The following is a 26,911-nucleotide window of genomic DNA, read 5'->3' on the forward strand; positions in this document are numbered from 1 at the left end:
AAAAACAAAAGACGACAAACACACACAGGGCAAAGCATGGGCTCTTACCTGAGGGCGTCAGCACCATATTTATGGATGATGGAAAGTGGATCTGGATAATTCTTTTTTCGTTTGCTCATTTTCTGGCCATCACTTGAAAAACACAAGTCAATGTCACAGTTTATCTTTATATATGGTTACAGCTATTTTCAACTGGAACACATAAATGCAAAGGGCATACAGCCAATGTTTAAGTATAACAATAAAGCTGTCTGTCAGTATCTGTAAGCTTCTTTTTAAATACTGTGTTCTCAACAGAGAAGCTTCAGGAGAGATGAAGGAAGACATTATAGTGTAACAGTTAAAAATACAGATGAGGCATTTACCCTACAGAAGTGGAAATCTATAGTGACACAAACCTTACAACAAACTTGACAGCTTTATTCATTGTCAGAAACACTGGAAACAACTCACTTGAGCAGGTGAAGAGTCAAACTCTGGGTCACCCACATGCTCAGCAAAGAAAAGGAAGGAACCAGATACACAAGCCCCCCAGGACCTTCCAGGGAGTAACACTGAGCAAGAAAAGCCAATCCCAAAAAGTTATACATGGTAGGATTCTATTTACATAACAGACTTGAAATGATACCATTTCAGAGATGGAGAACAGATCAGTGGTTGCCAGGGGTTGGGGAGGAGGCTGAAGGGCAGGAGGATGTGGCTGTAGTTATGAAAAGGCACCAGAGGGACCGTGAGATGTTCAAAGGGAAGGAAACTGGGAAAACTCAAAAGGGGCCTCTGTTATTTTTCACAGCTGCACGCAAATCTACAACTCAATAAACATTTCAACTGAAAATGTGAAAAAGCACAGCCTGTACAGCCAGACTGCCTGGGTACTTGAATTTACCGCTTATTTATTGTGTGACTTTGGGCAAGTCACTTAATTTTCCTGAACCTCAATTCCTCAAATGTCAAAAGAGCTATGGGGATTAAGTGTGTGAAGATGTGTAATAGCTCACAACAGGGCCTACTGCCACGCCCTCACTGCACATAAAGCTGGGCACCTATGTAAACATTCATAGTTTCTTATTTTATTTATGTTTTACTTTTAATAACTTGAGGAAGTACAGGGAAAAGAAGAGTAAGACTCCTATGCAATACTAGAAACCTCTATAACCCATAACTTCCTCATGTTAAAAATAAGACAACAAAAATCTATACTAAAGGTCCAGTGTACAGATTAAATATGAGCTATAAGCAAAAGAACTTTATGAAATTCTAAAAACACACACACATTATTTTATCACTCAAAGATCCCAGAAAAGACCTCCCCTTCCATTAGGCTGAGCTCTCAACCCAGCCCTGCTTCCGAAGACAGAGGGAAGTGGGTGGGAGAGGGAACGCAAAAGACGGACAAGTGCACAGGAAAGGAGTGGGATGAAAAGAGCAGCAAAATTTAAAAAGCAGAGAAGAAATAGTAGGAACAGAGGGGGGCATTCCTGAATTCCTCTATTCACAAAGGAAGGTTAGGGGAACGGAGAACCTTGTCATTACACAGGAGTGCACCTGCCTTGCAAGGACGAGCCCATTCACAATCACATTCCTGAAAGGTGGTTGTCCAAAGAGAGCTGTGGCCAGCACCAGCAGAGTGTAAAACCTGGAAAAAACGTCAAAAAGAAAGAGTTAAGAAACAAAACAAGAACCAGAAAAGAAACCCGGCATAGGGAAAAACTGTGTTTACTTGTTGAACTGAATTTCTATTTTGGATCTGTTATCCTTCTTGATAACCACATAAAGCAAAGGTTCTTAATTCTGATGACTTATTAAGTCATGTCAGGGTCACTGAAAAAAATTACACACAGGACCCACTGCAGAGCAGCCCCTGATCAGAAAATGAATTGCTTTATTGAAAGTGAATAAAGGCCTGGAGCCAGATGTTGACCCAGTTGAGGACAGCACCATCACTCTCCTCGGGAAGCCAGCTGGACAGCTACAAGGCAGAGAAGGTCAGAGAGGGATGGTTTCTCAGGACCTCCCCAAAAGACAAAACTGAAAATCAAGATATCACCTAGCACAGGGCCATATGAGAGTCTTATGACAAAAAACAAACAAACAAACCTCTCTCCCCGCCAAAAACAACATCTCTCTCATTCAAAAGTCAAAAGATAGATGACAGCAGCAGAGGCAGTTTTTATTCTGTTGGTCAGATATCAAATATGTCGTTTATTTTGCTTGCTAGCTTATTCCCTAAAAGAACTGCATCACATCCCTGTAAGCTGTCCTGATGGTGAGGCTCCTGTCACCTCTAATCTGATTTTGAGAACATCCCAGGACATAAATTGATGAGGTTGGAGACCAGACCCCATAGCTAACATGAACACCTGACAAGACATCCCATTCACTAAGGACTGCTAACAGTTGCCAGATGTCACCACTCCTCTGAGAAATTCCCTGGGAAGAGGAGTTTGTGCCTAGTACTGTTCCTACAGATAAATGGATTGGAAGCTGAAAACAGCACATACCAAAACATTAGGCTGGAATTTAATCAGTTTGTGATGACTCCTGCAATTTGTAAAAGCAGAAAACAACACCCAAATTCCTTAAACGACTCCTGTAAAACCATTACTAATGAAAATATAATTAGAACCTGGACCAACCAAGATCATCCACAAAAAGAAGGTAACGTTTTTATAATTAAGAGGGCAAAGGTATGGCTTTAAATACGGCACCAGATAAAACCAATACTCAAATCCTCTCCCCATGATGTTTAAAATCTAGATTTTTTTGAATGTTAATTTTGTAAAGCTAGTCTAACATCTAAGCACATTTCCAAGCATCCCTTTTTGCATTTGTAGTACCTCACTCTTTATCCTGTATGTACTAGTAAATACTCATTACACAGTTGAGTAAATGATTTGAAATACACAAGCTATGATCATCACACATTGTTTTTTATCACATTTCCAGTGAAACAAATCTCTATACTCCAAGATGTCAGTGAAATAACAAATTCTAAAACTATAGCCTACCATGGGAGAGACGCCTATTCAAGACACTAACGGGTTGCTTGGTATGAGGAGCAGAGGGCAGGAGAGCCTCTCTCCCTAACACAGTCTTCCCTGCACATAGCTGATAAAGACCAGGTGCTCAGTAAAGTAGCTGCTAAATAAAATGAAATCAACAAAACACTTAGAAGAACAAAAAAACATACCATCCTCTGGTTTGATCAATGCCTTCAGCAATGAAGTCTGCAGGAAATGCATCTTCAAACTCCTTCTTATTTTCAAATGGATAATGAACTTGAGCATAGGGCATGCTGCCACTCTCAAACCAACAGTCAAACACTTCAGACACGCGACGCAGCAATCCCTTCCCACAGCGTGAAGGGATGGTCAGATGGTCAATGCTAATAAACAAAAACGTGCCATTTCTATTAATTTTAAGCACAACAGAACTTGCAGTTTAATTGCCAGTAGGAAACACAATTTCCTGAAAGCTCTTCATACGAACAGAAATACTGGCAATTATCACAGGCTTTCAGAGAGCATCAGGAGTGCTCGACCTAGAAGGTTGTATACCAGAGGCCCCTGCCATCTAATGCAAGGACCGAAGCCACCCTCCTCATTATGACACAAGTTATCAACAATGTCATTCAGCAAACCAGAGTTTGATTTCTATCTGCAGCTCTAGGATCTGCTACAGAGACCATATCTTAACACACTGTGGACAGATCATGAGAATTCTTGCTTCATATTACAGTGTTTTACAAAGTATCATACTTTAAAAAGAGATTAGCTTGTAAGAATAATAAATAACTTCAAAATGCAATGAGTATTTAATTTTAAAGCGTGCCTTTAACATTTATGTAAAACGTTTTTTGTACTCGTTCAATAGAAACTTATCTGGCCACTGGGTGAAGCTAGCAATGAAACTACTGGTCTGCAATATGTTAATAGGCTAAACCAATGGTCGGCAAACCGCAGCTCGTGAGCCACATGCGGCTCTTTGGCCCCTTGAGTGTGGCTCTTCCGCAAAATATCACGTGTGGGCGCGCATGTACAGTGCAATTGAAACTTCGTGGCCCATGCACAGAAGTCGGTTTTCAGAAAGGAGATAGACGAAACAAGTATACAAGACGAGTGTGGCTGGGAGAGTTGGAAGGGGTCAACCTCAGCGAACGTACCTCAATCAGATTGAGGACGTTTTTTAGCAAAGGCCAGCTTAGGAGGACCCTAATTAAGTTAATAACAATGTACCTACCTAGATAGTTTAAGTTTAAAAAATTTGGCTCTCAAAAGAAATTTCACTCGTTGTCCTGTTGATAATTGGCTCTGCTGACTAATGAGTTTGCTGACCACTGGGCTAAGCCAAAGCTCTGAATGACAGAACTGACATGAATCACACACTTAGAAACTGACCTCTCTCTGTGGAGATCTGAGACCTTTGTTCCTGACAGTTCTTCAAGTTCTGCCATTGACCCAATGCATACTATCTGTCAAAACAAAATTAAAAAGCAGGAGTGCTGCAGAGGCAAAGATCACAGGGTTTATTTCTGTAACATTCCTATTTAGTTTTAGAGGCCTCTGATCTTAAGGACATTTACCACCAAAATGGCTAACCCTCAGGAAAGACAGGTCACTCTCTGAAGAAGTGAGCAGACTTCCCTTCCTTGCTACCGACCCCATATCAGAGGAGGCTCTCTCTACATGGAGATTTTCAACATTCACAGCCATCATCTCAACAAGCATTTTTTGAGGGTTTACTGTGTCCAAATCTGCAAAAATGACCAGCAGAAGTGAAATGCCTACATCGGGGGTGGGCAACCTTTTTGTGAGTGCGTGCCAAAACTAGCAAAATCTCTGACTCAAAATTCTTCTGTGTGCCAACCCTAATTTGTTGAGAACGTGTTATGCCTACTTGATATCTCTTAAGGTGTACGTATGTGAAGAATCTTGAAGAAATAATAAAATTCATTCGAGTGACAAAAACACAGTATATGATGAAAAATACATTTATTTTTTAATGTATACATGTTATGTAAAATTATTTATCTAAGATGCACCTACACTGAATTTATCTGAAAAATAAAAAAGTCGATATTAAGAAAAAAATTGTAAATGGAAGACTATAAGAGAGGGTTTCGCGTGCCAGCAAATGTTACTGGCGTGCCATGTTTGGCACACGTGCCAGGGGTTGCCCACCCCTGGCCTAGACTATTACTCTAAGCTAAGGCATCTTATTTTCTTCCTGGCACTTGAATTTGATTCTTTAAGCTGGAATCTTCTGAAGTGAAAGCTAGAACTAAATTACTGTGCAGAGTCAAAGTAGTCCTACTGCAAGATGTCAGAATTATGTCCGGGTAAGGAGGCTGAGAGGGGCCCACTGAGGCGCTCCCAAAGGAAGCCATCTGACAGGGCTGCTGGGGCTTCTCCGCCACCTGGAGGCACCCTGGTCTCTTTCCTCGTCCTTCCTAACTGGTCCTGAAAAGCCTTGATTCAGCCACACTGGAAATTTACTGAGGTCCCTGGGCTGCTGTGGCTCATGACGGCTCTAATGCTCTCAGCTTTCAGTGATGGACAGAAAGCCCCATCAAGGGAATACATCTGAAGTCCTACATATAACATTTACATAGACCTAAACTCATATACAATCACTTGGTTTTGTAGATTAAAGGTCTGGAATGCTTGGGTAATTTTTTTTCAATCTTCCTATTCCGTCACTATAAGTTGGACTTAACATGCTATGACTTAGTGCAGAGTATCTGTTCTGTTCATAAATAACTCACAAGAAGAAACAGAGATATGAGCAACAAAAACAACTTACTGTGTGGCTTCCCTGAGAAAAATGGAAATTACATTCACTTTTACACAAAGGGAAATTGTTACAAATTGCATTAGAGTCAAAATAAAGTTAAAGCTCTAAAAACATTCTTATTTATGTCATTATTATAGGAAGGAATGAGAAAAAGATGAAATAAGGGGCAAAGAAAGAAAAGGAAGAAGCCATATTCTTCTACCTCATGTTCAGATGGAACGAATGAACAAAGGGCCTCAATAAAAATCAACACATGAAAGCGCCACAGCCTCACCTCCTCGAAGTCCTCGCTGACCCACAGCGGGATGGGGGTGCCCCAGTATCTGTTTCTGGAAATTGCCCAGTCTCGTGCATCTTTCAGCCAATTTCCAAAACGCTTTTCTCTCACAAACTCCGGGACCCTGGATGAGTAGATCAGACACCAGATCACCCGAGAACATTACTGAGTAAATCTGGGAAGGGCACCTGCATAGGCTTTGTGGACCAGACTCCCTGGAAACGCTGAGCACACTCCTGAGAGGTGGTTTTCTGCATGGGCAGCACCAGATGGCCCACAGTGGCAGCACCTGCTGTGAATTCATCCCAGTGAAAATGGCTCTTTAGTAGAAAACATCACCGCACCCAGGCTTCCCTCCCGTGGCCTCCCCTGGGGGACGGCCACAGGCCTCTGAACAGTCACCACGTGCTAGCTAGCCTGGCCCCGCTCCTATTTAGTTTCTGGATCACCCACACAACAGCGCTTTATTTAATTGTAACTCACTGGCGTGGGAACCAATCACCTAGAAAATAAGAGTCCGAACAGGTAGGGTATTGGTAGCTGGCTGGTAGATGCCTCCCCAGGCTCACCTGCACATTGTACATTAGGCTCCAGCAATGAGGCAAGTTCCTTAAATGTTCTTCTCACCTCAATGCCTTCGCTAGTACTATGCCTCCTCTGTGATAACCTTCACCTGGCAGAACTCCCATCAGCAACTCCTCCCCCAAATTTTTATTGTCTCAGATTGATAAATGGCACCTATCCTTTGAGGTTCAGCTTTGCAGAAAAACTTAACAAGTTTAAGACCAATAGGGTCCCCTAATCCTGTATCATAGATGGCAGTTTATAGGCTGGCACCTCCCACAGGACACCCGGACTACGAATATTCCATACCTAGCAAATCACACATTAGGAGAACTAAAGAGCGTTCGAGGTATAAAAATGAAAGAACAGCTTTTACTTGAGAAATCAGAGTCACTTCGTTGGAAAAAAAAGAAAGAAAGCTATAGCCACTTCCTTTAACTACCCTGAAATGCTCCCCATTCTTCCAAAATCAAATGCAGTCTTTAAGTTCTTATGGGGAGTAAAAAAATAGTGATTACCCTCCAAACTCTCAGTGAAAAACATACTTTTGCTATACATAGATCCAGTCTTACTTCATTTTTGTAACAGTTGAGTAACACTTTTTTTAATGACTGGATATTAGCTAAGAGCTTTTGTCCCCTCAGTGCAGCTATCCTGAACAAGACCATCACAGTCTGGGAACTCAAAAACTATCAAAAGTAGTACAGCTGATCCTTGAACATGTGTTTGAACAGCAGGAGTCCAATTATATGCCAATTTTCTCACGTGACCCATGCAGTTCAAACCCGGGTTGTTTAGGGTCAACGCCAAGGCTGGGAAATCACAGATGTGGAGAGCCGGCTGTTACACATGGATTTTTGACGAGGCAGAGATTCGTGCCGCCAACTCCAGTGTTTTTTAAGGGCCAACTGTCATCATAAATGGCTTTTGTGGATATATATCCAAAAACAAATGTTTACCCTGAAAATGACTATTATTTACGGCTAATGAACAATGAGAGTACAGCCAGATGTTTTTCAGTCATCCCATTCTCTAAAATGAATAAACAGCAGTTTCTCATTTCCATTTGGCTTTTTTTAAAAAAAGTAAAAATACTCTATATGCCTTATAATAAAAAAATGGTACTTTGTTATATCTTATTTAAATTGTTTTGTGTTCCTAAAAAGAAATAAAAATAGATGTTACTACAATATATAATAAATGATGGCTATTAAAATTATTGATTTGGGGGAGTGTAAACCAATACTTACTAACTGCATGACAAAGAACATTCTGAAGACACACATCTTACTGCTCACCAGTAACACAGGTCATTGTTCCTCATCAGCTGGTCCACCATGTGCTCAACCCGCACAAACCAGCTGGGCACCGCTTTGTAAATGAGGGGCGTATCTGATCTAGGAAAGCAGAAATGGAGGTGTGGCTGGTCAGAAGGTGTGCAGGCACCCAGGACAACCACCTTTAGTGTCTCACTTATGTCACCACCACCTACTTGGCCTTCTGCAAAAGTAATGTCTACATCCTCAGTATTGGTCACCACCCTCCACAAACCCAAGAAAGGCAAGCTAGTAAAAGAATACAAGAAAAAATATAGAGTTCTCCTGTTGTGTGACAGCTGTCCAGGAAAGATATCACATTCACTCAGCTTGTGTGGTTCAGTGGTTGAGCATCAATCCATGTATTAAGAGGTCACAAATTCAATTCCTGGTTTTGGGCTTCATCCCTCGTGGAGCCTACAGGCGCAACTGATTGTTTCTCTCATCAATGTTTCTAGCTCTCTCCCTTCCTCTCTCAAATTAATAAAAACATTGAAAAAACAGTATCACACTCAGCAAAAATGAGGCCTGAGAACATAACATTAACCCTAACCCTAACCATAACCCTAACCCTAAACCTAACCCTAACCCACGGAAGATTCCATTTCACCCAAATCTTTATAATCTTGTATTAAAACTTATTATCACATACATCTCACTTAATTCCATTAGAAAATTTTAGAGATGTATCTCATTCTAAAGAAATGTGACCCCCAACACAGAAGATACTTGTCCCTGTAAGATGATAGAAAATATGCACATATGTCTTTGCCCCTGGAACCTGGCAAAGAACTCCTGAAACCCTTCTAATTTTCTGGGTGACAAGAGTGTCTTTTCTTCTAATGAGGTGCTTCTGTGTGGGCCCTTGGATGGGGGCTGGTCACTGGAAAGATGAAGCCATGATAGCTTGGAATTCCAGCCCTGTCTCCATCCTCCTGAGAAGGGAGAAGGGCTGACAAGAGAGCTAATGGTTGATCATGACTTTGTGGTGAAGCCTAAAATCTTAAAAGTACGGGGGTTGAATGGTTTTCAGGTTGATAAATGCATCCATGGGAGGGTGACACACCCCAACTCCATGGGACACATGATAATGCTCACAGGACCCGCCCAGACCTCTCCATTAGGCTGTTCACCTGCATCCTTCAATAAATGTGTTTCCTGGAATTCTGAGCCTGACTAGCAAATTAACTGAACCCATCCATGGAGGGATTAGGTGGAACCTCTGAACTAAAGCCAGTCCGTATATCAGGGATTAATCTTTGGGACCTGATAATGCCTCTAGGTCAGTGGTTCTCAACCTTCCTAATGCCGCGACCCTTTAACACAGCTCCTCATGTTGTGGTGACCTCCAACCATAAAATTATTTTCGTTGCTACTTTATAACTGTAATTTTGCTACTGTTATGAATCGTAATGTAAATATCTGATATGCAGGATATATTTTCATTGTTACAAATTGAACATAATTAAAGCATAGTGATTAATCACAAAAAACAATATGTAATTATATATGTGTTTTCCGATGGTCTTAGGCAACCCCTGTGAAAGGGTCGTTCGACCCCCAAAGGGGTCGCGACCCACAGGTTGAGAACCCCTGCTCTAGGTAGATGCTGTTGAATTGAATTAAATTGTAGGACACCCAGCTGGTGTCACAGAGAAATGAATTGCTTGGTCTGGGGAAAAACATTCACAATACTGGGGACTGAAAAATGTCAGAGTGAAGTGTTTTATATAAGTTGTAAAGAAGATCACAAGATAAATAAGTAGGACCCGGTCAGCATGGCTCAGTGGTTGAGTGTCGACCTATGAACCAGGAGGTCACAGTTCGATTCCCAGTCAGGGCACATGCTCAATCCCCAGGGTGTGGTGTGCAGGAGGCAGCCAATCAATGATTCTCTCTCATCATCAATGTTCCTATATCTCTCTCCCTCTCTCTCTTCCTTCCTCTCTGAAATACATAAAAATGTATTTTAAAAACAAACAAAAAAAACAAGAAACAAGTAGGGAAGAAATAGGTTTTCTTTCTTGTCTGTGTCTGTATTTCTAACACAACTCCTGAGAAAAGAAATAACTGTATGCATTTATAACATTCTCCTGGGAGCAAGAAGGCAGTATCCAAACACAAGCTCTAAAGAATACAAATGAGATAGACACCACAAACTGGTGGAGTGGCACAAACATAAGTGTACGCACAAATCAAAAGCTCTGGCTAAAACAGTCCCCTCCTCACCTCCAGCAGAAAGGGTAGCTATGAGTGAAGGTGCTGGCAACAAGAAGTCGGCCTTGTTCCTTCAGCATCCTGATGATATTTTTGTCAGCATCCTGTTAAAAAATTAAAATGTAGCTACTGAAATATCCTCCACTATTTAGTAACATAATATAATTGAGTATTTATAACTAAAATCTGGTATTTGGATACCTTTACTATGAGTAAAAGGCACAAATAACAAATATATTATATAAATAATACATCTATACTTTAGCCACCATGTAACTGCACACACTTTTAAAATACATGCCATATCATTAAGGGAGTGCAGTTTTCAATCAGCAATGACTACCCCAAGGTCACAACGTTGCTTCATGAGTCACAAGACAGAGCCCATTTTTCCCAACTGCTTTAAATAACAGCCTGCTTCCTCTAAAGATACTAGATGCTCGAATGCAGCTGATAATATCCTTCTACCTGTACTGATTTTATGCACTGAAGCAAAACAAAACAGAAGCAGCTTCCTAAAAAAAAACACAATCCAAGATGTGGAAGCTTTTTGATAAAAACTGATGAATAAAAACAGTCCGATGAAACCGAGACCTTTCTATGCCTTACAGTCACAGACCTTCACATACTGTCCCATGAAATCTGTCGCTTCCGCTGTGAAACAGCCTGAAGCATCCACAGGGCACACAGGGACAGAATCTTTCTGAATGATGTTGAAGTCCATACAGACCCGATAGTCATCCTGGGGCGAAACGAGAGAAGAATAAAACAGTTCAAGTGTATGAGGAGGTAGTGCAGTTTTCAATCAGCAATGACTACCCCAAGGTCACAAAGTTGCTTCATGAGTCACCAGTCAGAGCCCAGTATGAGGGAGGTTTACAGGAATAATTTTCTGTATTCTCATACATACCTCTAATCAACTGCAATTATCCTCTCAACTAAAGTTAACTCAAAGACTGCACAGAGATTAACAGAGCATTATAGTTGCGGAGGATTAACATCTAGCCTAGTCTAACCAGACATTATTTCACAGACCCCTACATATATGAGAGTATCTATCCACTAAGTGAGATGATATCCTATCTAATAACAGACAACGATGCAAACTGACCGTACCTTCGCAACACCCACCACTGGCTAATGAGAGCAACATGCAAATTAACCACCAAAAAAGATGGCGGCTAATTTGCAAATACCGGCTGGGAGCGAAGACTGAAGACACCGTAGAAGGAAGCCAAGCAACGGAGCCGAGGTAGCAGGGACAGGCGGGAGAGAAGCAGCAGAGACGGGTGGAGTAGGAACGGCAGAGACGGGAGCGAAGCCCTATTCTTGCAGGAATCTTCCTGCAATGGGCCTCTAGTAAGTATATTAAAACTAATTAAACTTGACTTATAACACCAATATGTATGCACATACATGTTATCACCAAAACAGAAGCACCTACAGGTGTAAGGCATGACCTATTTAGTCCTGCATGATACTTGGTATGTATATGGATTTGCACCCTGTCGAGGGGTAACTGAGAGATCACAACACTGAGCATTGCTCACCTAGATTACCCACAATGCTTCAGGAATACATTTTGAGCAGTGTGAATTCGAGCAAACTTTTATATAACGCTGGATCACACAGCGCTCTGACATTTTACTACTTAGCTCGTTTAAGTTTCACCACTGTGAAGAGGGCTGACTGGTGCAGTTGAACCAGGTGTTCCCCTTAAAACACCAGCAACTGTCTACACTGAACAGACGAGGAAGCTGTAGCAATGCTCCCGTTCAAAACCAAACAGCCTGGCTCCAGATTCCAGTCTTTATTATGTTATGTTGCCCAAACCTAAAAAGGGTTGTCTTAGGGTTAGATGGAGAAACCATATTCTGTTTGAATCCAAAACAAGATGGAAAGCCAGTGTGTTCCCACCTGGCCCTGTGTTCTGAGGGGTTCCCTAGGGATGAAACATGTGGGTACTTGCCAATAAAGGAAGCCCAGAAGCCCGGCAATTTGAAATATTTAGTAGAGCCCCATCCACTAGCTGAGAGCAGCATTCCCGAATGGAGCCAGAAAGACAGGTCACGGTCACTCAGAAGTATGACTCCGCAGAGGCCACATAGTGTCTCACCTGGCAAACTGCCACAAGGGAGGGCTCTCAGAGGATCTCTACCAAATGGCGTTTAGAGGCTGTAGTTCAGAGATCTGATCTTCTATAACATTAATCTGCCAGGCATTCAGGGCAGATATATAAGGTACAGTATTACTACAGGAAATGACAAATAGTCGTGTACAGTTAATGTAAATTATTATATTAATAGCAGGTGCACCCCTCAGTGATGAGACATTACATAGCTAAGTCCTGACAAATCTCCCACCCGTCTGACACCATACAGGGGAAGTATATGGACTACATATTCCCTATGATGTACTTTACACGCCCAGGACTATTCTGTAATGAACAATCTGTACATTTTTTAAAAATTTTTTTTATTGATTTCAGAGAGAAAGGGAGAGGGAGAGACAGAAACATCAATGAGAGAGACACATCGATCAGCTTCCTCCTGCACGCCCAACACAGGATCAAGCTTGCAATTCGGGCTGTGCCCCGACTAGGAATCGAACCCGGGACCTCTTGGTCCATGGGAGGACCCTCTCCCATCTGGCAATCAACAAAATGTTCTCTGTTTATAAGACTGTTTCTGTTCTGCCTGTTGGGATTTTTAGATTCAATTGTTGATATGGATTTATTGCCATTTTATTGTTCATAGTTTTTTCTTTTACTTCCTTCATTTTCTTAAAGACCCTTTAATATTTCATGTAATACTGGTTTCGTTGTGATGAACTCCTTCAGCTTTTTTTGGTCTATGAAGCTCTTTTATCTGTTCTTTAACTGTAAATGATAGCTTTGCTGGGTAGAGTAATCTTGGTTGTAGGTTCTTGCTATTCATCACTTTGAATATTTCTTGCCACTCCCTCTGGCCTGCAAAGTTTCTGCAGAGAAATCAGATGACAGTCCTGTGAGAGCTCCCTTGTAGTTAACTGACTGCTTTTCTCTTGCTGCTTTTCAGATTCTGTCTTTGACCTTTTGTGTTTTAATTATGTGAGTCTTGGTGTGGGCCTCTTGTATTCATCTTGTCTGAGACTGCACTTCCTTCACCAGATTAGGGAAGTTTCCTGTCATTTTTTTTTTTTTAATAAGTTTTCAATTTCTTGCTCTCTCTCCTTCCGGCACCCCCACGAAGCAAACATTGATACACTTGAAGTTGTCCAACTCTCCTTACACTATCTTCATAATTTTATATTTTTTTCTTTTTGCTGTTCTGATTGGAAGTTTTTTGCTTCCTTCTATTCCAAATCACTGATTTGATTCTGGGATTCATCGACTTTATTGTTGATCCTGTTACTTATTCTACATTTCAGTTCGTCTCATCTTCTGACTGGTCCTTTCTTATGCTGATGAGGTTCTTACTAAGTTCACTGAGCATCCTTATATATAGATTGTTTGTCACTTCTTTTTCTGAAGTTTTGTTATGCTCTTTCCTTTGGGACATGTTTGTCTCCTTTTTTTTTTTTTGGCTATCTCCCTGTGTTTGTTTCTATATGTTAAATAGAGCTGCTATGTCTCTCAAGCTTGGCAAAGTGGCCTCATGTAGTAGGGGTTCTGCAGGATCCAGCAACACAGCTTCCCATATCACACAGGCTGGGCCCTTGAGGTATATCCTGCCCCTGCTGTGGGGCTGTGCCACCATCCCCTTATAATTGGGCCTTGCTTGCTGTTGGCATGTCAATGGGAGGGATTTATCCCCAGGCTGATCAGCTGCAAAGACTGGCTGTGACCACAGAACAATAACCTCCAATTACTGTAGGATCAGCTGTGTAGGATACCACCCCAAAGAGCAGGACTTCAATGGGGCTCTGGTGTCTGCTGAGTCTACCCCTTGAGTGTGTTGCTTGTGGAGGTGGTTGGGTGGTGTTGCTTTGACGGAGTCTGAAGGTGTCCATTGGGTGTGCTGGCTCTGGGGCTTCCCAGGAGGTACAGGCCAAGGTCAGCCACTGCCTGTGTTCTGCCTGGGACCATCCAGTATGAGCTACAAGGTTATCTGCAGTTGGCTGCTACTTGTGCTGGGCTTAGACGTGCCCAGGTGAAGTCAAGCTGCTGGAAACCAAGGCCGACTACTGCTAGTGCCGGGGCTTGGGGCCACTTCGTGAGAGGCATGGGGCACACTGAGGTCAGATGCTGCTTTGAGAGACTTTAGGGAATTCTTAAGCATGAGCCAACATAGGCTTTTGGTATGAATAAGCCACTGGAAACCACTTGGGTAGGCCTGGACAATCACCAGGTCTGGGGCCTGGGGAAACAGTGATAGCCAGGCTGAGAAAGAGTCTCAGAGATGCTGCTGCAAGGCTCTGTGCCGGGAGGGTTCATCAGAGGAACACTGGCCTCAGCCTGCACCTCTGTCTTGAAAAAAGCTGCCCCCACAGCTCTCACCCCGATGACAGACCCATTTGTTTCTGCTGTCTTTCAAACTGCTGCCCCAGTGCTGGAGATCACAGAGAATGAGGCTGACTAAGTCCATGCATGGGCCCTTTAAGAGTAATAGGTGGGGGTCTAGCTGCCTTAGCCTCCCTTAATTCCAGCTGGTTTTCACAGCCAGAAGTTATGAGGCTGGGAGGTCTGGTGAGGGGTTGAGAACTCCTGAGGTGGGGACCTCTGCAGATGAGAGAGCCTTCCCAATTTTTACCTGCCACATGGGGAAGGGACCATGGGTGCAGCTTCTACTCTAGTTGTAGGACTCCCATCCAGCCAGACTTCAGGTGGTTCTGAAGTTTAGCTGTAATTTTGGTGTGGTTGGGGCAGGAGATGAATAGAGCTCCCACCCAATTTGAGTAGTGAACAGGTTCTAGGTAATATTAAAAAATCATTCATTTTATTGGGTTCAACATTAGCATGGCGGTTTTAATAAAAATAAAATGCCTTGTGCTGGCCAGGTGACTCAGTTGGTTGGAGTGTATACCAAAGGTTGTAGGTTCAAATCCCAATCAGGATGTATACAGGAGGCAATCGAGCTGTTGTTCTCTCTCACATCAATGTTTCCCCCCTTCCCCTCTCTCTAAAAATCAATAAAAACATGTCTTTGGGTGGGGTTTAAATAAATAAATATAGAAAAATAAAATTTCTTATCAATCAGAGATGTGTACAGATATTTAGGATCTGCTCCAAAACTGTCCAGTCAAATTAAAAGCATGAGGGAAGGTGAGGGATTAAATAGATAAAACAGAATTCCCAAAATGTTGATAATATAGCTGGATGATGTAAACATAAGGACTTATTATCTTTACTTTTCTCACCCCTATCACTGACAAATGATCAAGCTGAGAGGAGTCTGTAGGGCCCAGTACATGCGGCACCCGCAGCAGTGAGAGTGTACTCTTTGAGCATCACAAACTATAGAAACACTCTCTATAGAGAGATTCCACTTAATCCTTCCAGGTCTCCAGACAGGCAGGTACACCCTGTTACAGGAAAGGTAAAGAAACTCTAGAAAGGTCAACTAATTTATTGCAGAGCTTTGACTTAATGTGAGTTCTGGTTTGCTCTAAAACACGTGCCCTTAATCCCTATACTCTTTTAGTCATATACAAATTACATTAAAAGAATTACATTTTAAAAAAAGAAGAAATAAAAGGAAAGAAAAAAAAAGGAAAAGAAAATTAAAGAAAAAAGGATTACAGTTTCAGAAAAATTACTTTGGACAAAATTTAAAATTCAGCACACTCTCCCACCTTGAAAAGAGAGGTCGAATTCTCCCTTCTGAACGTGCAGTATTTAGCGAACAGCACTGCAGTCGTGATGGGAACCTTGATTTATCAAGTAACTGTGTGACTGCATGCCCTCATCAAAACTCACAGAACTGCACTTCATAAAGAGCAAAGTGTCACCCTGGCCGGTTTTGCTCAGTGGATAGAGCGTCGGCCTGAGGACTCAGGGGTCCCAGGTTCGATTCCGGTCAAGGGCATGTACCTTGGTTGCAGGCACATACCCAGTGAAGAGTGTGCAGGAGGCAACTGATCGATGTTTCTCTCTCATCAGTATTTCTAACTCTCTATCCCTCTCTCTTCCCCTTTGTAAAGAATCAATAAAATATATTTTAAAAAAAGAAAAAAGGAGCAAAGTGTCATGTAAATCAAATATGAATCAAAACACAGCATGCCTTTGAAGACCAAATGTCCTTAGCCCATCATTTTAAGAAATCAGCTCAGGGTGAAAAGACATTGCAGATACAAGTTTTATAAGCTTGAAAAGAGGTTGACTGGTGGTTATCCAACAGTGGTAACCAACACAAAAAATGCATGCACACAGGCAAACACACATACACAAGACAACAACAACTTAGTGGCCACTGACATTTCTTTCTTATAACATTGGTGAGATATATACTACTCACAGCACCGAAGTAAGGAGCTTGATGTACCACCCCAGTGCCTTCTTCCTCCCTCACATAATTGTCGACAAGCACTGTAAAAGCGCCATGTTCTTTCCACTGGAAAAGAAATGATGACAAGATTAAATGATCAAACAATACCAGGTCATAATATGATAACCATTTTTAGAGCCCGAAAAACTTTTTTTTTTAAATATATTTTATTGATTTTTTACAGAGAGGAAGGGAAAGAGATAGTTAGGTTAGAAACATCGATGGGAGAGAAACATCGATCAGCTGCCTCCTGCACATCTCCTACTGGGGATGTGCCCGCAACCCAGGTACATGTCCTTGACCGGAATCGAACCTGGGACCTTTCAGTCCGCAGGCCGAAGCTCTATCCACTGAGCCAAACCGGTTTCGGCCCGAAAAACTTTTAAAATGCAATTATTTTCAGGGATGGAAATGGCAATAATTCATACTGGAAAGAAACATGCTAATTCTATACATCACATGAATAATTTCATCCCTAATAATTATCTGAAGTGGCAGAAAAAAATGTCCAACTTTTTTAGTGCAAAAACTGGGGCTTTTCATTATTTCTCCTGGACTGAACCCCTCCCCGCAGCATGCTGTTTATCAGTCTCAGGAAACATACTCCTCAAATTATTCCCATCCTGGTACATAGTTAACCCTTGAACAATGCAGGGCTTAGGTGCACCAATCCCCATACAGGGGAAAACTAAGTGTAACTTTTGATGCTACAGTTGGCCCTTCCCATCCTTGAATTCAACCAGCCATAAATTGAAAACTGTATTTTCAATTTGCAGTTGGGAATGCAAAAATTGTTATCTATTAATGGCTGGTTAAATAAAATACATGTATAAGTGAACCGGGGCCTTATTGAAGGGTCAACTGTATTTTCAATCACTGCATACACTTTGCTTCTCTTTCTCCTCCCAGTCCAGCTCAACTTATTCAACAGTAAAAGGCAAACGTTGAAAGAAGGGGGGGGGGGGGGTATAGAGCTACAAGTTCTATGTTCTATTTGCAGACATTCTACCCTCAGAGGGGAAATGTTTCCAATTTGACTTCATTTGTAACAATAAAGTTAGGTTAGTACATAAAAAGCTACAGACTTACTTTTTCTACCTTCATCTCTTAGTATTTCTTTTCAGAAGCCCTTTGTTTTAGCCCAACTAAAACCCCTTTGCTTTCTTACCTTTCTGCGTTTGCAAAAAGTACGTTCAGAAATGATTTTCACAATTAAACCTACACTGCTATGAAAATGTATTAGTATTTCCATGTTTTAAAAATATTCTGGTTGTGCCCTAGCTGGTTTGGATCAGCGCATAGAACGTCGGCCTGCGGACTGAAGGGTCCCAGATTCGATTCCGGTCAAGGGCATGTACCTGGGTTGCGGGCAAACCCCAGTAGGGGGTGTGCAAGAGGCAGCTGAATCGATGTTTCTCTCTCATCGATGTTTCTAACTCTCTATCCCTCTCCCTCTCCCTTCCTCTCTATAAAAAAATCAATAAAATATATTTAAAAAAATATTCTGGTTCCATTTGTATTTCACGTTGAACCCAGAACAAAGTTGATGAAATGGTCTGCCTAATCACACACCAGCAATGATGAAGCTGGGACCTGAAACAAAGCCTTCTGGTTCAAAATACAGCACAAGGGCATCACAGCTCTTCAACTGTTGGCACTTGCTTAAAAATAAACATGACAAATAACTATAGACTTTCAATTGCTGTAACCTAACTCACCTGAAAATGTTTATGGTGTCGTCTGACAGGTACTGAGAGGTGTGTCTTCAATGATTTAAACATGGAGAGGACATGGGTGTCCTCAGAATCAGATATAAGAATAGGGAACACAAAGGTATTTTGCTACTTATAACTGTACTAGAAGCCCGGTGCACAAAAATTTGTGCACTCGGGGGGAAGGGGGGGCCCCTCAGCCTGGCCTGTGCCCTCTCGCAGTCTGGGACCCCTCGGGAGATAACGACCTGCTGGCTTAGGCCTGCTCCCGGGTGGCAGAGGGCAGGCCCAATCCCTAGGTGCAGCCCCTGGTAGGGCTCAGAGCAGGGCCGATTAGGGAGTTGGGGCGCCGCACCGTCATGCACAGAGCAGGGCGGATTGGGAGGTTGCGATGCCACCCCCGGTCACTCAGAGAGTAGGGCCAATAGGGCAGTTGGGGCACCGCCCCCTGTCACACACAGAGCAGGGCCGATCAGGGGGTTGGGGCGCAGCACCCTGTCACACACAGAGCCGCAGGGCGATCAGAGGTTGGGGAGCTCCCCTGTCACGAACAGAGCCACAGGGCAAACAGGGGGTTTGGGTGCTGCCCCGTCACGCTGATCCCGGTGCTGGGAGGCATATTACCCTTTTACTATATAGGGTAGAGGCCTGGTGCATGGGTGGGGCCGGCTGGTTTGCCCTGAAGGGTGTCCTGGATCAGGGTGGGGGTCCCCACTGGGGTGCCTGGCCAGCCTGGGTGAGGGGATGATGGCTGTTTGTAGCTGGTCACACACCCTTCAGGGTAGGGGTCCCCACTGGGGTGCCTGGCCAGTCTGGGTGAGGGGCTGTTTTCAGGCTGGCGGGTGACGGAAGCTCCCAACCACTCCTTTTTTTCTGTTTTTAAATTCTGGGCCAGCTTTAGCTCTGAGGCTCCAGCTCTTAGGCCTCCGCTGCTGAAAGTAGGTATCTGGTTTGTTTCGGTTCTAAACAATGTATAACTCCAGCTCTGAGTCCAGCTCTGAGATCCCCGCTCGCTGAAAGCTGGTTTCTGGGGTTTTGTTTACCTTCTATATTCGTTACAATGTTTTTTAAACTGCAGGCTCAGAGGCCTGCAAGGCAGGCGGGGAACGCTGGTTTCCTCCGTCACTGAAGCAAGCAAGCCTCATGGTAGTTTCAAGCTGCCTGGCTGCCGGCCGCCAACTTGGCTGACAGTTAATTTGCATATCTCCCTGATTAGCCAATGGGAAGGGTAGCGGTCGTACGCCAATTACCATGTTTCTTTTTTATTAGATTAGATACCAAGAAACCCCTCACTGCATTCCCATCTCTCTGGATCAAGGCCCGCTGAGGCTGGCCAGCAGTCAGCACAGAGCACTGGGAATGCTGCCCCCACATACTCTCACAGCTCCCATTTAATATTTCAGAGCATGTGTATTTTATTTTAATTTTTTAAAAAATATATTTTATTGATTTTTTACTGAGAGGAAGGGAGAGAGATAGAGAGTTAGAAACATTGATGAGAGAAACATTGATCAGCTGCCTCCTGCACACTCCCTACTGGGGATGTGCCCACAACCCAGGTACATGCCCTTGACCGGAATTGAACCTGGGACCCTTGAGTCCGCAGGCTGATGCTCTATCCACTGAGCGAAACCAGTGAGGTCAGAGCATGTGTATTTTAGATACATAACAAGTGATTCTGTCCTAATTCAAGGAATTTGCAGCTTTTGTCTAAAATTCACAGGAGGTCCCAGAAATGTCAGGAAGCTAACTGAGTGAATCGGACAGGTCTTATTTATCATCTGTGTACTGAGAGCGTACTCTGCTGACTTAACCCAGAACTCCTATCTAGAGTGTCCATGTGCATTTTCTGAGAGGGCTCAGCTTTCCGCGGGCTCTCAATAGGGCCTGTAATTCAGAAAGTTGAGAAGTCATTGACCTAATGGAAGAGTTTTAAGACAAAAACACATGAAATATGTTAAGATACGTGAGAAAAGGATGCAATAATGGCATTATTCCAAGGAACACAACCAAGAGACACTTCAGAAAACATTGTTTTGCAGATGGCATCCATGTTCAGCCTTGACGAGTAGGTTATATTCGAGCATACAGGCCATTTCAGAAAGGTGAAGCCAATTTTAAAAAGAGAATGTAATGAAAAGGAAGGCAGAAAGGGGGCGGGGGGGGGGGGGGAAGCACAGCAGTTTGAGGCAAAAGATATGTTAGGGGATGTGACTAGGAAGCAGGTCTGCCTCATGCCTAGTGGAGAGCACCCGGCAAGGAATGTGTTGGCAAACAAAACTACAGGCTCACAGGAAGGGACCAGACCAGGCAAAGCGTAGGGATAACCACCAGCAGCAACAAGGAATGAGGAAAAGGCCCCTAGTTAGGAGACAAAAACACGGGGAAGCCCTCAAGGAATGCCGGGAGCCGGTCCATCCTTGCTGTTTCAAGGGACCTGGCATATATGGCATACGGTTCTTAGTATGTTTGCTCACCTTCTTGGCGCTGTGTTTTAACCAAGGTCACCTCTCCGAGAAAGGTTGAATCCCCAGGTAGGGATTTTCCCCTGAAGTTAGGGAGGGAATAAAACCCCTCAACTAAGTGCCAGGCGGGTAATTAATCCCTTTAACTATGAACAATCATGCTTAAGCTACATAATCTTTTCTCCCTGGAATGGAGATAAGAAACGCCCTAACCTTTGTAATAGAGATTGATAGGATTGAATCAACTGGTATAAATACAGTTGTAACAAGACAGAAACACTCAGAACTTCAGACACAGAACTTAGAACACAGAATTCAGAAGACAACAACAGACAGAACTGAGAACACAGGGCTTGGAAGACAGGACCAAGAGAGACAGAACTCAGAACACAGAACTTAGAACACAGAACTCATGAGACAGAATCAAGAAGACAGAACCTACACGGAGCCTGGAGACAGAAGAACTTCGCTGGAGAGAGCATGCCGGAGGATCCTGGAGAGGGACTGGCCTCGGAGCCTAGATACAGAGCCAAGCGGGAGAACATGGCAAGGGATCCTGGACTGAACCTGACTACAGAGATTGGCAGGAGAACCTGACTGGAACCTGGACACTGAACCTGACTGGAGAGCCTGGACAGAACCTGGCTGGAGAACCTAGCGAGGGAACATGGCTACAGAACCTCGCTGGAGATCCTGGCTGGAGATCCTGGCTAGGCTGCTGATCAACTGAACGCTGTCTCCGTGTCATTCCTTCTTCGCCGACTCCGTCCACACCTTTGGGGACCCCTGGACCTGCTGGGGTTGGACCCCAGCAAAGGAAAGACACATGTGGGCAATATTGTGCAAAGAGTCCACAAGGCTGAGGTCATCTGCACCAACCAAACTCAACCTCTGCATTGAAAACAGAGATAAGCAAATGTTTTATCCTGGGCCGCAATGCAAGTTTTTTATGGCTAATGCTATGCCAAGATGAATATATTTCTTACATAATATACAAAGCTAGGTTAGTTCTGAGGACGTTGGTCATCATTTTAGTCTAAGACAAACATGTCAAATCATTGGATGACCAGCAGCCACCGGGGTGCATGCCTCGTTTAAATAAAAGACATGCTTGTTCTAAGACCTATAAATGAGGATTAATTCCTGCTGACCTTATTGTTTTGTTGGTGGTTAGGTTTGCAACTATAGCTGCAAATTCTCTCTATGATTCCTAAGAGAACTAAGTTACTAAATGTGTGAGCTTTGCGGTGGTGCCTAGATTTAAAGGACCCACCTAATCCATTTATTGGAAATAAATTCTGTTTACTTTTACACACAGTTTTATTCTGAGCATTATCCTAAATTTATAAAATAGCCAAAAACAATCCCTCATATTCCTTGGGAATATGCAGACCATAAACAATAAATATATACACAATGAATCTTATGAAATGTGACTTCTTATGCAATTTGAGAAAAGTATTTTTAAGATTATTAGTACAAGAAGGCAATACAAACAGAACTGAGTCCTGTTAACACTAAAGTAGACTGCTTCAAGCACATTCATGGAAAGAGCAGAACAAGCAGGCCATGTGAAGCCCACACCAGCTACCATTACATTGGTCCAGTGATCAATACTACAGAGGGTGGTGGAGAGCACTGTGGTAGAGCTCCCTAAGCTCACCTTCACAAAATAGTCAAACAGGGGCCTGTATTTCTTGCCTTGGAGAGAGGCACCTGGAAATCTAGGGAAAAAAGGAGGAACGCAAACGCACAATTAGATTCAAATTATCAACAAAACTAGGTTGCACCCACATGAAGTCACCACTGCCTTAGGTTACCGAACAGACTAGTACTTAAAATAGTACTTAAGTACTTAGTATTAAAAATGGTAATATACTTAAAGCTAAATTTGAAAAATATAACTTTTGAGTAATAAAGTGTCTTTTGATTTGTATATTTACCTTTCAAGGATCTCATAGTCATTCTCCAATTTGTAGAGGGCCGGTAATCTGGCTTCCATTAAAATGAATGATTTTCCTCTGACAACATCTATAAGAGCAACAGGAAAAGAGGACTTCAGTGACAGCCAGATCGTGGCTTACTCTAAAGACAAACCTCAGCTCAGCTCTACCACAGGCCACCGCAGGCCACCTGGACCAGCGTGCCCAGCACTCAGAGCAGCACTGCCGACAGGGCTAGCACACACTACTTACTACATACATGACAAAGCATAAAAAGCAGCAGGCAGCTCAATTGTCATTAATTGCACCTCTAGCCATTTAAAGTGAATTAATCTTTATTTTCTCCTACCAAAGTTAATATATGTGAATGAGCCAAAGTCCTAACATTAACAAACCAAGAAGCTCACAAACACACGCCCCATAATATAAGTTTTCAGTATCTTGGTCGCTCTCTTCTCCTTCTGGCACCCCCATGTGAATGTTAGTATACTTGAAGTTGTCCCAGAGGCTCTTATACTATCTTCATATTTTTGGATTCTTTTTTCTTTTTGCTCTTCTGATTGGGTCTCTTTTGCTTCCTCATATTCTAAATCGCTGATTTGATTCTAGGCATCCTCTATTCTACATAGCTCATGGATGTGTAGAGCTGTAATCTGGTGTGGTCTGAAGGTAGCCATTGGGCACACTGGCTCTGGGACCACCTGGCAGGATCTACAGAGGGATCTGCAAATGGCTGCTACTTGTATTGGGCTTGAAGTGCCCAGGAGAGGCCCATTGTGAAGCAAGGCAGGCTGCTAGTGCTGGGTCTCACTATGGCTTCAGAGATTTTGGGAAAGTCTGAAGTGTGAGCCAGGACAGGCCATTCATATGGAAACGCTGCTGCAAACAGTTTGAGTGGGGCTGCAAGTTGGAATGTGCGGTGTCTTTGGAAATCACCAGGGCTGAGTCAGGAAATAACAGTGTGAGCAGGGCTGAAGGAAACTTCGATATGGCTACCAGCTCAGAGACAGGGCACGTTTCAGCAGAGGAACAATGACTCCTGCCAGTATGCCTGTCTGGGAAAGCTGCCCCCAAGTTCTTGCTCTGAGGTCAGACAATTCAATTCCTCCCTGTATGTCCCTGGATCCCTCCAAGCCGCTGCCCCAGGACTTGGACTCAGAGGAAACAGGTCCATGTAAGTTCGTGCACTGGCCCTTTAAGAGGGACTGCCTGGGTCTTCAGCAGCCTCCAGGTCACCCAGCCACAGTCCCCACTAGTTTTTAAAGCCCAGAGTTATGGGGACACATCTTCCCACTCTGGAACCCTGGGCTGGGAGTCTGGGACCCTCCGCTCCTCACAGGAGGCCTCCACAGCAAAGATATCCCTCCCAGTTAAAAAAAACAGCACACGTGAGTATCAGACCTGCCCGAGTAAAAGCTATTCTGGATCAAGTTGGCTGTCATGAAAGGTGGAATTTCTTTTCTTTTTTTTAAAAAATATGTAACGCTTCACGAATTTGCATGTCATCCTTGCGCAGGGGCCATGTTAATCTGTTTCATTCCAATTTTAGTATATGTGCTGCCGAAGCGAGCAATGGAATTTTTTTTTCTGGCCTTGAGTTTTTCTTCTCTTTCCATGGCTTCTTTCTTCCACTCTTAGACTTTCCTAGTGATGAGAGCCATGCAGCCCACCCAAGTTCCATGGGAAAGGAAGCTGTGCTTGGGACTCTTCTAGACGTCACCTATGAACTTCTTTATCTGGCTGTTTATGAGTAGCCTTTACAATATTCTTTTGTAACAAACTGGTAATCTAGTATGTACAATGTATCTCTGCCTTCTGCTTCAGCAAATTAATAGCATCTGAGGAGGAGGTCCTGGGTTAGCCAGAAATATATGTGACATTCTGGACTTGCAATTAGAGTCTAAAGTGGGGGTTGGTGGTGGGGACAGTCTTATACAAGTGAGTCCTTAACCTTTGGGATCTAACTGCAGACAGCTAGTATCTGAATTGAGTAAATTGCTTGGTGGTGTTTAAAAAACACATATCATGCCAAAACCGGTTTGGCTCGGTGGATAGAGCGTCGGCCTGTGGACTGAAGGGTCCCAGGTTCGATTCCGGTCAAGGGCATATACCTTGGTTGCGGGCATATCCCCAGTAGGAGGTGTACAGGAGGCAGCTGGTCGATGTTTCTCTCTCATCGATGTTTCTAACTTTCTATTCCTCTCCCTTCCTCTCTGTAAAAAATCAATAAAAAATATATTTAAAAAAATAAATAAAAATAAAGATAAAAAACACACATCAGAGCCTTAGCTGAGTGGCTCATTTGGGGGGAGCGTAGTCCCTTATACCCAAAGTTTGTTGGTTCCATCCCCAGTCGGGTGCATATGGGAGGCAACTGATCAATATTTCTTTCTCTTTCTCTCTCTCTCTCTCTCTCTCTCTCTCTCTCTCTCTCTCTCTCTCTCTCTCTCCCTTGCCCTTCTGCTCTTTAAACACATGCTCTGTGAAGATTAAAAAACAAGCAACCCACACACATCAGATTCCTAGGAATGATGAGATGCCAGCTCTCTGAACCTTCAATACTTCATCTATAATGGGGGCATGATGTGCAAAAGTATGCTAAAATCAGAAAATTATAAAGGAATTTTTACTTTGTATATCTGCACTATTTTGCTTTTTGGTATGCTATATTTTTAATCTGTCAAAGAGAAAAGCACAGAGCCAAAATGGCCTCACTCATGCTAAAAGCCCATGATACCAAACCCAGGTTTATTATTTGATCTAATTGTTTCAACTTCTCCTAAAAACAACATTAATCAACAAGTCTGGAATTTTCTGGTCAATACCAATGAGGTTATCTGTGGCATATACTCTCACCATATCCACCCCAAAGGAAAAGGAGGCAATCTGAATAACAAACAAACAAATACCTTTGCTATTAGCTTCCTCAAAAAATACACACATAGCAAACAGATGTCCTGGTGTAAAAATAATCCTTTCTTTCCTTTCCCTAATAGCGCTCCTTGCCCTACCCCTCTTCCTATAAAAATGCTTCATTTTGTACTATCCTTAGCAGCAACCTTCTACTTGCTAGATGGGATGCTGCCCACTTATAAAAGCCAATTAGACCTTCAACTTTAGTTGGCTGAATTGTTCTTTAACACATTAGAAGTGAAAACAAAACAACTCTTTTACAGATTGTTTACTCCACAAAAAAATGTTATGTTTACTCTTTCCCAAAATGTTAACAATTATCATATCCATATTAATCAAAAGTCACCAAGCTCACACTTACCTTTAATCTTTACATACTGCATATCCGGATTAACACAGAGGGCAAGGTTACTAGGCAGAGTCCAGGGAGTAGTTGTCCAAGCAACCAAAGATATACTTTCGTCTTCCTCCAAAGGAAAGGTAACAAATATTGAAGGATCTTGAACGTCCTCAAATAAAATGAGACAAAGTATTTCTTTTTAAAAATCCATAATAACAAACATTGAAGAAAAAGAAAATAATCCTAAAGAATAAAAGATTTTCAGAATAAATTGAGTTTTTAAAAAACCATTTGCCACATTTATAAAAAATATATAAATCAAGAAATTCCAAATATATTTTTTAGTATACTTTAAAAGTTTTAACAATTACACATTGCATAATGACATTAAGATCAATGGACTGAAGATATGGGGGTGATCCCTTAAGATTACAATGGAGCTGAAAAATTGCTATAGACTAGGCCAGTGATAACGAACCTTTTGAGCTTGGTGTGTCAGCATTTTGAAAAACCCTAACTTAACTCTGGTGCTGTGTCACATATAGAAATTTTTTGATATTTGCAACCATAGTAAAACAAAGATTTATATTTTTCATATTTATTTTATATATTTAAATGCCATTTAACAAAGAAAAATCAACCAAAAAAATGAGTTCACGTGTCACCTCTGACACACATGTCATAGGTTCACCATCACTGGACTAGGCTAATGATGCCTTAGGTTCCCTAAGGTCATAAGGCAATGTATTACACAAGTACTTATGTCAGGGGCAAAAATAGAATATTGGGGACTAGCTCTGGTTATGGGAAATATTAATCATGCTCTGTTAACCATGATTGCCTTGTGTTGGTCAAAGAAAGGACTTTCTGACCTGGCTGGGAGTTGTATGCCCCCAGGCCCTGGGAG

At 42.6% G+C, this 26,911-nt stretch overlaps 1 protein-coding gene and 1 non-coding gene across 4 annotated transcripts in view; both read right to left on the reverse strand.

Moving 5' to 3' along the window:
• Positions 1–26,911, reverse strand: part of IARS1 (isoleucyl-tRNA synthetase 1) — a 105,172-nt gene that overhangs the window by 50,596 nt on the left and 27,665 nt on the right. For all 3 annotated transcript variants that reach the window (XM_059656267.1, XM_059656269.1, XM_059656268.1), the window contains 12 exons: positions 26,026–26,173; positions 22,752–22,839; positions 22,472–22,532; positions 16,602–16,697; positions 10,787–10,909; positions 10,180–10,271; positions 7,933–8,031; positions 6,068–6,194; positions 4,398–4,471; positions 3,191–3,385; positions 1,550–1,636; positions 49–132 (listed from right to left, as the gene is read on the reverse strand). In XM_059656267.1, the coding sequence (XP_059512250.1) occupies positions 49–132; positions 1,550–1,636; positions 3,191–3,385; positions 4,398–4,471; positions 6,068–6,194; positions 7,933–8,031; positions 10,180–10,271; positions 10,787–10,909; positions 16,602–16,697; positions 22,472–22,532; positions 22,752–22,839; positions 26,026–26,173 (1,274 nt within the window). The remainder of the gene's footprint in view (positions 1–48; positions 133–1,549; positions 1,637–3,190; positions 3,386–4,397; positions 4,472–6,067; positions 6,195–7,932; positions 8,032–10,179; positions 10,272–10,786; positions 10,910–16,601; positions 16,698–22,471; positions 22,533–22,751; positions 22,840–26,025; positions 26,174–26,911) is intronic.
• On the reverse strand, positions 24,223–24,324 carry LOC132212855 (U6 spliceosomal RNA). The gene has a single exon (XR_009447801.1). It is a non-coding gene; the product is annotated as a U6 spliceosomal RNA (small nuclear RNA).

Source organism: Myotis daubentonii, chromosome 11 (assembly GCF_963259705.1).
Source record: "Myotis daubentonii chromosome 11, mMyoDau2.1, whole genome shotgun sequence".
NCBI lineage: Eukaryota > Metazoa > Chordata > Mammalia > Chiroptera > Vespertilionidae > Myotis > Myotis daubentonii.